At 38.9% G+C, this 12,404-nt stretch overlaps 1 protein-coding gene across 14 annotated transcripts in view; it reads right to left on the bottom strand.

Annotated features, from left to right (window-relative positions):
- Nucleotides 1-7,350, bottom strand: part of LOC122877040 (citron Rho-interacting kinase) — a 44,515-nt gene extending 37,165 nt beyond the window's left edge. For 2 of the 14 annotated variants that reach the window (XM_044198132.1, XM_044198124.1), the window contains exons 1-3: nt 6,910-7,350; nt 2,263-2,363; nt 294-437 (exon numbers count right to left, since the gene is read on the bottom strand). In XM_044198132.1, the coding sequence (XP_044054067.1) occupies nt 294-437; nt 2,263-2,271 (153 nt within the window). In that variant the 5' untranslated portion in view covers nt 2,272-2,363; nt 6,910-7,350. Of the gene's footprint in view, nt 1-293; nt 438-1,490; nt 1,568-2,245; nt 2,364-6,909 lie in introns of all 14 variants that reach the window. The other 12 variants (XM_044198130.1, XM_044198135.1, XM_044198131.1 and 9 more) reach the window with 10 other exon arrangements.
- Nucleotides 7,351-12,404: the final 5,054 nt, after the last annotated feature.

The following is a 12,404-nucleotide window of genomic DNA, read 5'->3' as shown; positions in this document are numbered from 1 at the left end:
AGGTGTCAATTCCACTTTTAGGTCACTTTGGAGGTTGTGCTGTTGAATTGGATTGTGTTATGCTGAGTGGTGTTTCTAATATTTTGTCCACCCAAATTATATCAATAAATCTCCTGCAATCCTAAAAAAACATTGCACCCATAGCAGTGAAATCCTAATAAATATGTATGTACACAGATGTAAAAACACATGCACGAGTGCGCACACACACACACACATACACATTTGCATATTAGGAACAAGTAGAACACAGTCCATGTGGTCTCCACTGTAGTAACTACAAGGCTACTCACACTGCATTCTGTGATGTAGGTTGCCAGGTCCTGTTCCAGGATGGTCCTCTGGGTCTCAGAGGCCTTCAACTCTATATCCTTCTGCTGCAGCACTGACTCAAGGTCAGACATCTTCCTCTGGACGAGTGAGATTTCCTGCTCAACCTGAAAACAAGAACATAGCATGGACCCAACTTTTCTCTGACAGTTTAGCATCATGTAATGAATCTCTGGGGCCCGTGGATGTGAGTAGACTTTTTTGTTTACAGCGTCCTTTGAGAGTGTAGCTGTGTTAAGGATATCTTCTTACAGTCTAAAATATTAATACAGCAATATTAGCAACAATACACTTGTAATGTCTGTCTGTGCGCATAAGTGTACAAGACTGCACTTGTTTGGTGGCATTTGATGATACAATTAGATGTGCCATTACAGCACTGCAGGGCCTGAGGAGCATTGGAAACCAGAGAAACAGCAGGGCTTGCAGCATAGTCACAGATACACACTAACAGCACTTAGTGTATGACAGCGCTAACACACAGTCACAATGCAGACACATGCTCATAACAACATGGCACCACTGCATGGGGCTGGAGCCAGTAAAAGCAATGGGTCAACATTGTACTGGAATACAACCTTACTGCAAAGAATCACTAGAAACTTTTCTAAAAGGTTTCTCATTTTAACCACATTTAAGAGACAGATAAAAATATGATGTATCTGATTATAACATAGGTTAATGATGGATTATAAGAAAGGCTGGAAGTGACATACTAGATTTCTGCTTATTACTGTATTCTCTAACTTGCTTGTAGATTTTTGCACATTTTTGTGGGATTCAATGCAGTGCAACTGGCCAGTCATTCTACATTATCTTCATCATTCTTGCACGAGCACATGGAGGTGATGTTATGGCTGCATTGTACAATTTCAGGTCACACACAAGAGGTTAAGTTTTGAATCATACAGACTTCATTACCCAGGAATCTTACAACAGTAGGTCAGCAAAGTGTGCGTTTGTTGGATCTAAAATTATGCTTTATGGTGGGATGGAGGTGGTGAAGTGGTTCAGCTATTGTTGTCAAGTCTATATTTCCCTAAATGGAGTATTCCCTGTTTTGTAAGTTGCTTCACACCTCACTGCAAGCTGCTAAGTGGAATATACTGAACCACATGCCAAGTAACATTTACAAGACAAAATAAATAGTCAATACTTAATTTTTGAATCTCACTCCCAGCCAGTAGAGCAAATCCACCATAAGATTGTCTTTACCACGGTGGATTAACACATCGAACTGTAAAATCAAATGGTAGAAATTTGTTGATGGAAGTCCCTTAGAAAAACACACATTAATGTGACATTATCAAACAGTATGGTTTATTTTCTTTTTTATCACTGATAGAAATAACAAGTATTTTTGTAAAAAGTTAAACATTGTTTATAAAACATAAAACGTTGTTTATGGAGGGAAAAGAATAATGAAATTTGATTATGGAGCTGTGGGAGGAGAGATGTATGCTCTCCATAACAGCGTAAAACCATGTCTAACGCATCGCTAATGTGTTGAGTCACAAATAATGTTAATTAACTTCATTTTTAAAGTGCCTCATTATTTAAATTAACCTAGCTTGACCTCACTTTTCACAGTTTTTCCACTGCATGGGAAAGATCATGTTACAGCTTTTTTTAAGCACCTCAGGATCTCATATTCTTTTATTACTTTTAAGGTAGTTTCACTTGTAATTTTACCCCATGTGTTAAAAAAGATCCAGAAGTTGTACTGTGTTCAATCATGCACCGATAAGTGATTGCTTTTTAGTGTAGCCTGTATAAATAGTCAGAGAATGGCGTGGAATACTACAATACATAAACACACACACACACACACACACACAGACCAGATCAGCTACAGTGTAAAGGCAAACAGACAAACAGATGGCTGATTTTGCTCGCTCTGGAAACAAACTCTTACCATGTGAAGAGTAATACCTGTGACATGTGTCCAGCAATTCTGGCTGTTTTTTGTTTTTAATGAGGTTTTTCCAAAAGAGATGGTCTTATCTAGAGAGTTGATGGAAGTAGTCACTAATCTGTAGGAGAGGAGAGCGTGAAGAGAGGATGGGAGATAGGGAATAGGGAGAGAAACATGACAGTAAACAGTCTTTATGCACAACCTCTCTTGAAAACTGAAGGGCTGACTCAATGCTCTTATGTAAAACACTTTCCTTTTATAATCATACTGTATAGATGGCTTTTTACAGTCTGTCAATTGGAATAATTTACCTTCCACATGTGTTCTGATACTCATCATAAAAGTTACAGCATACTATAGAATTTATGTATTTAAATGTTTACCTAATAAACAAGTAAACAAAGGATATCAAGCCCTAGATCACAGTTGTGATTTTTGCAATCAAAACTAGATATATTCATGTTCATTATAAATAGCTAATCAAGCAAATGTGCCTTTATTAAATACATTTTAAAACCAAATTGTAATATTGGTTCTAATACCAAGAACAGCAATTAGCAATCAAGCACTGAAGACTTGAGAAATTCACATAGCACATACACCTAGTCATTCCACAGTAGTGATGCTTTAGACGGACCAAATATGCGCTCCTATTCTAGCTTAACAGAGACTATAAATAGACTGCTCGTGTTCACACAACAGCCTCTTTTACCACCACTGGATATATTTGGCAGCTTTTGTGATCAAGAGGCAGGCAGAAGAATGAGCGACAGAGGAGGAATGTCTATTAAAAGCAGAGGCTCACCTCCCACTCATCCCTACAGTAACATGCTCAACTCAAGCTCAACTAACATGTGGACCCTAGTTGATTGCTACTGTATGTGTTTTTACTGTTGCATGACTGTATTCATGTGGATTTTCATTTTTTTTATATTGTCTGTTGTTACATTGTCTGTTAGACTGTGCTCTGTTCTGTATACTGTGTGGGACCAGCAAGACACAACCATCATATTGCTGCTCAGAAGATCACATCCAGTAGCATCTGTAAAAAACAAAACTACGCAGACATTGCAGATGACCAACAGATATTATGAGTCTCTAGAGATGACTGTTTCTAATATTTGCCCAGAAATGTGACTGATGTAATCCTTATGCTTCAAGGGTCATTTGGGGGGGGGGGGGGATTGTTCAGTAGCACAGCAGGCCACACAGCATGTGCCCAAGCTGCATCAGAATACTGCCTGGTATTCCAGTTTCATTGGCATGACATGATGCCAGAGCAGGTGGCTTGTAATGAGTGATGAAGGCATGAGCAAAGCGTTAGCCGAGGTGCGCTTTCTCTAGCATTTGTCGTCGTCCTGTAAGCACATTACATCAGTGGCACATATTCCTGCTGTCTGGTTTGGATGAGATGTCAAAATGTCCTGTTTGTATTTGTTGCTCTGAAACCAGGTGGCAAGGTAGTTAGAGAAACCATTTTAACTTTGCAGGTGTGATCTCCCAAAGATTTTTACTCATGTGAAAGTGTTTTAACTGCGAGACACTGAAGCCTTATTTGCCCCTGGTTCATGTCTCCTGGCGGCTCTCAGAGCAACAAACCTGCTAATGAATCCCATACATCTATATGTGCTAAGACACTAACAACACTGCATGATTTAGTGTTATGTACCAAGGGGAAAACTACCTCAACTCCATTGTGTTAACCACTGGCTGGTGGTCACAGGGTGCCATCCTAGCATGAGGCACCAGATGGGACTCAGATCTGGCTGTCTTCCTCCCAGACTCAAGTGCTAGCTGACTGCCCATAATGAGCTGAGCTAACAGACTGTGCAGCTGGGCTCCTCCTATGCAATAATTAGCTCCCTGAAAGCAATTACTAATAACTATACTTTTAAAAGCTCATTACAACTACAGAAAAGACAGTTTGACCACTGAGATGGCCTATCTGTGTTTGCTGATCATTTCCAAATTCTTGCGATTGAAACGTAACGTATACATGTTCCAGTCCAGAAAATGATCCTATATTTATTTTTGCTCGGTTTTACAATCGGTGCAAGCAATATAACTACAGTACATGCAATCAGAAATGTTCCACAAAAACAGCTTGTTTACGAGAGCTCATCAACTACAGAACAGTGACATTCACTGAGGAACATTGGCTTCCAACTCAGCCGAGGAGCTCTTTTTCGTGGGTTGAATAATGTGTGCTTGGCTGTGAGTCAGAGTTGTTGAAGAGGAGGAGAGTGGATAGAGGTTGTATCCCAGTCATGGTGTTGCTCTACATTCAGTCTGTAGGGTGACCAGAGGCCAGTGCCACTGTATGGGCTGTAGGCAGCGGTGAATCACAGACCAGTTGCAGCACTATAGTGGCACACATTCTTCTCTAAAAACAAGCTCACAGTCCCTCTCCCATCTACTCCCCTCTAATTTGATCTTTCAGCCCATGCTCTGAACATATACTGAGAGACATTTTATGCCTATTGTCATGACAACAACAAATTAGTAATACCATAGTCATGCAAGGAAGATTGAGAGCTTCAGGCTTCAGCCATTGCAGCAGTTCTCTGATTCAAACATGGTTTTTCGGCTCCATAGTTTCCTTCTAATCACCACAGGCTTTGAAGATTAGAGGAGGTTAACCCGGGCCAATCTGTAAATGCAGCTTTATCCATAGAATCTGCGCTTGATATTACAACACCACACATTTTTGGAGGTGCATTAAAATAAATGAGTGTGATTTGCATTGGTTAGCACAATTCATGCATGTGAATATCTGAATGCATTTGAATACATTTTAAGAGACTGTTTTGAAAATTATTTTTAGAGTAGTCAGAAGAGCAAATTGTCCACCGTTTACACAGGTACGTTTACATAAGTGGTACTGGAGATTCTTATCCTTGTGGCCTAATGGTTAATGCACCAACACACTCAAAGGCACCAACACACTCACATAAACATTGGTCAAATACATCTACCTTACGTTACATGGGCTATTAAAGGAAGAATCCACCCTGAAATGGTTAAAAAACTGCATTACTAGGCCTGCAGTTCCCAAGCAGCCAGTTGTAGCAAGATATGATGTCATGTTAAAATCATTGCAAGTATCCAGTGAAATGTATTGCAATAGAAAGGGTGTAAACCTGGTCAACTAAAACCACAATTAGCCTTTAATCACTAATTGGCTGGTATTATTCCTCAGCTCTCCAATGACAAGGCTTTTGCATGGTGATTGTCCTACATACCAAGATGGGTTAAATATGGCACTAAAACACTTTCGGTTTTCACTGGGGCCACCAAAGCTACAGACCTGCAACTGAATGCTCTGCCACCGATGCATTAACAATCTGTGACCACAATCTATAAAAGTATGCTGAGCACTTGGGAAAGCACTTCAAAAATCCAGTCCATCATTATATCACAAATCCAAATAACAAAGAGGATCAGTGTGGGCTTCTAAAGGATGCTTTGGGAAAATGACACTTGAGGATATAGAGCAGTAGAGCTCTCTCTCTCTCTCATCGCAACTCACATTCGAATTGACAGAACTGTTCTGCAGAGAATTAGCTTCTTTTTGACTACACACAGGTGTCTCTGATGTCCTCTATTCCATCAAGCACCAATTTGGTGTGCCTCCACAAACAGGTAAACACAGATTAAAATAAACACCAACAGATGTGACTGCACAGTCCTACTGCCAAACCTTTATATAATAAATATTCTAGGTAACTTATAAAGCCTGCTACGCGTTAAACATGAATCACATCATCCGGTTGCTGTACATAATACTACTGTACATACTATCATCATCTACCTGTCCATCTAGCTATCTATACTTTTCTCTGACTTTCCCACAGTCTCTTCATTAATATTCTGTTTTGTTCTGCCTGAAAAGTCCTGTCAGTACTGTAATTTGTGATCCAGCTGAATAGGCGCCAGAAAGAAGCAGCAAGCTTCCTTCACCTCTCCTCTACCCTTGGCAAAACCTGCTGTTACCATAGAGATACTTTCCTCCAACCACAGTCTTCATCTTGTCATACTTTTTCCAACTGACTTTATAATTTCAGCTTTCTTTCTGGACTGTATCTGAAACTCAACTACTGCGCTTACCAACTGGAAGTTTAAAGTTGAGATCATTTGGAAAATCCCTACATAATGGGCATTTAGATAAACTTTGTCTCAAAACTTCCTCAGTCTTGGTGTAGATTTATCAAATTTCTGGAAAGAATAACATGCAGTGATCTCATTGACCATATACAAACAGTGCAGAGTTTGAACGCCACCCCAGGGAGTGATAGCCATCTGTATGAGTGTATGCTACAGTAAGCACAGTGATGAAGAGAGATGGGCAAACAAAGACACAGCATTTCAGTGTCGTGACCAAGAATAGCACTCACTCCTGATAGACAAGATACAGCTGCTGCATAAGCTTGGTGCTACCAATGCTCTCATCACTCCATAAATCCTCAGCTGGACAGTCAGTCAATTAATCAGTCAGGTAATAGTTCCAACATGCTGAGATGGGGAAAATAACAATGCACTGTAGCAGTTCAGGGCTGTAAGGCAAAGATAGTGATTTCATTCTTTCCCCGACCAAGTCTTTACCCGCACCCCCTTCCTTATCTTTGATAGGAGCAGTACTGTAAGTAAAATAGTATAGCACTTACTCAGAGACTGCTACAGCTGATTTGGTTTTCCACAGAGCTCCTTAGATGCGGCACCACCTTGTCCAGTAAGCCCGTTCATTTGGGGTCTCCCTCGGAAGCCACCAGCCAGAATGAGAGCTTCGCTGGTTCATCAAATTCGGGGATGTCATCCTCAATGGGGAGAGAGTGGAGCTGAGGGGAGAGAGAGATGCGCTGTGGCAGGGCAGAAAGCTGTGAGGCAGCGAGAGTGACTGGAGATTACTGCTTACAGAGAGATAGAGCTGAAGAGAGAAGGAGGGAGTGGAGGAATACTGAAAAACGGCATTGTAGAGTAATGCAGCAGACTGGTGATCACATACTGTGGAGAGTGAGAGGAAGCTCTCGCCCTCTCTCTCTTCTCTGTCACCTGCTCACCCTTACCACCCCCCAACTCTTTCTTCCTCTCCCTGTATTGCAGCAGCCGTCACTAAGCACACTAATGTATGCAGCTTGACACACCACGTTAACAGTCAGCTCCTAATAGTCGCAAACTACTGTACATTCAGTTACTCCTTAAAGTGTGCAACTCATTAGTGACTAAACACAATGACCCGTACTAAACCTCCTCTAAATGAGCAGAAGCAATGCAATCTAATAACTGACAGGACAAGGATGTGATTACAGTAAAATTCTGCTTTCATCTGCAAGTAAACAAGAACGAGAACAGTTTAAAAGAGATGCAGGTCGCTACTTAAGGATAGAAACCAGTATAAATGTAAGATCCTGAACAAAACTGTGCTCAAAAAGTCAGTTGTTGCAAGGTTTTTAATTTTGTAGCAGTGTAAAAACAATACTTTAAAATATTGCACATTTGACTTATAACATACAGTACCAGTAACATCTGTAGGATTAATAAATTCATCATTCTATTTACAGATTTTATGATAATCAGATAAAGGCTAGAGTTATGAATCTTTGAGTCTGTCACACTTTTGAATTTTCACTTATATTTTCCCATGAGTTTTATTTTATGGTTACAAATGTGTTCCTGTTGCTTCTAGATAAAGCTCAGCAAGACTTAGCAGGAGCTTTCTGACGATATACCGTAATCCTGTACAGCCAAAATGTCACTTACACCCCTCCATCCTTGACTCTGCATTTCTGTAATTGCTTGCAATAAAAGTACTAAACAGTGCATTGTTGCTAAACTACACGCATAGTGCACTGTATCAGAATAATCTAAATAAAAGATTGCACTGAAAGTACTGTAACAGAATGTACACAGATAACAGTGTAACAAAGCATACTGAAGTTATTGTACCAGAGTAAACAGTACATGTCATGTCTCAACCTACCAAAGTCCCCAGTGTCTGACACACTAGTTTAGGCTCACCTCAATTTTCTTGTTTTTATGCAAATGTAAGTCAAGTGACACGTCACTGTGATATTGACTTGCAAACTACACACACACAGTGACAGATGGCAGAACCTAACCTGGCAAGCAGTACTACATCAGCGCAGCAGAAGGGACAAAATGCTCAGAAGGTGAAAGCACAGTACTGTACAATCAATGAGTGTTACAGTAATCAGTGGCAGACAGAGAACAAGGGCAGTGCTCACTTATATTTCTTACTGGTTGTTAATTAGACCTTAATGACTGTAGAGATGTCAGATCACATCTCCACTATCTCCATCTCTTCACATCCTCCCTACTGTCAGGATCTGATTGAATTTGTCTCTTTGCGCCTTAAATCCAATGTGTTAATGACATTTTTTAGCCCAGTTGCATCAGGCTTCTTTGATTCAGACAAGCAGATCTTATTGATCTGATGTTATTGTAATCTGAAGAGAAATCTGTGTCTGGACAAACACATATCCAGGAAGAGCCCTCAATTAATGACTTCCCCACATAGACCCAGGATGAGCTCATCACCTGCTACAGAAACTGTGTATAAGCCGAAAGCCTTTCAAAGTGACACCTATGCAACCTAATATCTGTGCAGGAGAGAAGCACAGAAGTTTTCTTATCGATCCTTAAATATGCTTGAGAAAAAATGTGTAATAATTAATAAACAGAACCTACTTTTAGCTTATGCCATTACATAATGCAGCGTGTTGTTAGAGGTATGTGACTTCTTTCAGCCTGACACTTTCAAACCTTCACAGCTACTGTACACCGTGCTGTAGTAAACAACATAACTGTGCATCTACCGTAAATGCAATGGTAAAACTAGACCTATAGCTATTATAGGTTACTGCTATAAAAACAATCATTTTAAAGTCTGCATGTATTTTCCTATACCACATTAAGTATACTTAAGAATGACAGTTCGCATGTTACATTACTTACATTAATAATAACTGTTTATAATGTAATATTTTAATGCATATAATTTACTGACATCAGTATGAAAAAGGGTTGCATTTCAGTGATTTGGAGTATTGGGATGAGGCAGAAGCATCACACTGATGTTACCTAGCAACAAGGTATTGTATGTCTCTAAGGCCAATCCCAGCTTAATTCTGAAGTAAAGATGGAAAATTACAATCCTTTTCACTGGATATTTTCACTGGGATTTCACTGTAATGTAATGTACTGTAATTCATTACTTCAGATTCTGTTGACAATTCCTATCTTTCTGCAAGCACAGTAATGTTAATTTTAGGAAGTTTTACCCCTGCAAAATAATGGTAAATGCTTAATTTAAAATATATATGTACCAAATGGTATAGCAATGGCAGAACTATCAACAGGGGGAAACTTAAATGATCAGACAGAGCAGTATCTGATTAGCAGGTGCCACAAGCTTTCCAAGTCATCTAGAAGACGTACCAGTGTAAACACACTGCCATCCACTGGCAAAACATTGAAATAGCTACATTTCTATATCTTGTGTGTTTGTCATGTTGCTATGAATTTAGGGCTATCAGAGAGAAATACTGCAATCTAGAGGTTTGAAGAGCCTGGTTTTGTTACATAACAGGCAGCCAAACATTGTGGTAGATGAAAAAAGGCAGAGTCAGGCCTTTATGACTAAGGGTTGATGTTACATAAGCACAGAACACTAAGTACTAGGAAGACACTGTAAACTGTCACTATTAAAGGAACTAAATTCACTGTTTAAGACAATTTAAGGTTACTCATTTGGTAAATCACACGACCACCACAAGACAATGCGGAAAAGGGATGTGATGTTGCCACTCGCAAAGCTTTTGATGTTGTTGAAAAATCCATCACAGACAGAGAGTTACAAATCTTATACCCAAATTAGTTGGCAATCATTCATAAAATCACTGAGTAGCAGTTTTATTGCGTTGACCATTATAAAACAGCAACCCCAAAGTACTTTTCAGATCCACTCTGTGCAGTTCTTTAAAGCTGTGCAGTTTAAGTATTGTGTAGTGTTGACTGTTTACCCATCATTTTGTGGAAAGTGAATGTAATACCATTTTTTTTCCACAGAGGGAGCCATAGTCTATAATAAAAAGCAATGAGGCCAAGTTTGTAATGTTTGTCCATCCAAAGAGGCAAGCCAATGTGGCAGACTGATGTCTATTTATTAACACTCTCGACAATAAGCTTCATGCAAGCTTCAGTTTCCTCTCCTATGATGACAAAAATGTAAAATAAATAAATAAAAACAAGTTATGTAACACTACATATTGCTGTGCCCATTATGTTTTAACACACTTCATTTGTAAGCTCTGATGTGATTTTTATTACATTTAACTGTGGTTCAACCTTGTCTTTTCTTTCTGCTTTGTGTTGTAACAGTGCTTGTTATCATAAATATTGTTTGTAATAGAACATTATAATAATAACTACTGTAAAAGCAACTCAAAGCACTGACTGATCAGGCTGTAATACAGTGTATAATTATTTTTAAAGCACAAAGGTTGTAGTTTTTCCCTTGTATTTGCCATCAACTCAACACCGGCAGCATTACACTAATAAGGATAATGTGGGCTGCTAAATTAATTCAGCTTAGCGGTTTATCAAAGCAGTGAGGTTTTGATGGGCTCTGAGGAAATCACCCATGATCTACTGCGTGGCCCCCTCGGCCCCTGAAGCTAAGCGACAGTGGACCAGCAGGCCGTGACCCACTTCTTTTGTGCCTTCACTTTATCAGCTCAAGAGGCTTTGTTTGTAATCATTCATCACCAATGCCCCGCCCCCAACATCCTAACCTCATCTCTGCCCCATCATCCCCCACTCATACAAACAGATACACACATATTGCTGTATCTGTGAGGGCCTTTACTGAGTAAGTTAATTCCTTAACCTTTAACCTCAACTCACACTAACCTTGACTTAATCCTAACTGTAATCTTAACCCTTAATTTATGCTCTGACCCTAAATTAGCCTCTTAAAGGGGTTAGCAAACACTTTTCTTCCTCTGTGAAATATATGATACCCATACACACATCAATTAGCTACATTTTGACACCCAACTACGAAGGAGTTATACATCTATACATTTAATTATAAATAATATTAGCCACAGGGCCTTTTCAAATTAGCCTGTATAACTTCAGCCTGATGGTCTGTAAAGATGAGGCATAACTAACTGTTGAGCCCAGTGTGGCATTTCTCATCATGTCATGTGTACACCTGTCATGGATGCAAACAGCTACAATTACACTTGTTTAGCAGTTTTACACATTTGAATTAATCTAATTTGATTCTGTCATAAAATACATACATAACATACCTGCAAAAATATAAACAAAACAAAATGCACAGATATCCAAAAAGAATACACAGTAGAGTATATGGAATATACATGTAGCCTAAAAGTAGTAATAGGTTACCACAATGTAAAAAGTAAATGTCCTGCATTCATATTTTACTTAAGTAAAAGCACACAAGTATTATCGCAAATTGTACTTAAGTATCAAAAGTAAATGTAGACTGCTCATTATTTCAGTGTTATATTGCTATATATACTATATTATTATTGGATTATTATTTCTGACGCATTACTCTGTGAACAGATTCAGAATCCGCTTTATTGGCCGAGTATGTGTACATATACAAGGAATTTGACTCCGGTTTTAAGTGTATTTTAATGTTGAAGCTGGTAAAGGTGGAACTAATTTTAATTAATTTACATAATATCGGGTAGTTTAACCTATGACAATTTTCGAGAACAATGCATCATAAATTCCTAATCTGCAAAGTAACTGGTGACTATAGCTGTCATTTAAATATAGTGGAGTAAAACGTCAGCATAAAATGGAAATAGGACTACTCAACTAAAGTACAAGTTGGCTACTTTGAAATTGTACTGGTAGATTTGTACTGGTACTGTATTTCAGTAGCCTACCACTGGAGATATTTACTGTATTTAGAAGACAAAAATAGCATGAAACACACACAATTGTATGCTTCAATTAATATAAAATAAATGCAGGACGCTGTAGCTGTTTTACATAAAGTTAGGGCTAACTGAAAGCTATAACAAACTGCCGAATGGTCGGAGACAGTTTTCAGCGAATGAGCTGTTCGGGCTAGACTGACAATAATAATTAATGT

The sequence above is a fragment of the Siniperca chuatsi genome, linkage group LG5 (assembly GCF_020085105.1).
Source record: "Siniperca chuatsi isolate FFG_IHB_CAS linkage group LG5, ASM2008510v1, whole genome shotgun sequence".
Taxonomy (NCBI): domain Eukaryota; kingdom Metazoa; phylum Chordata; class Actinopteri; order Centrarchiformes; family Sinipercidae; genus Siniperca; species Siniperca chuatsi.
The sequence above is the reverse complement of the archived record's forward strand: the minus strand, read 5'-3'. Positions and strand labels throughout refer to the sequence as shown.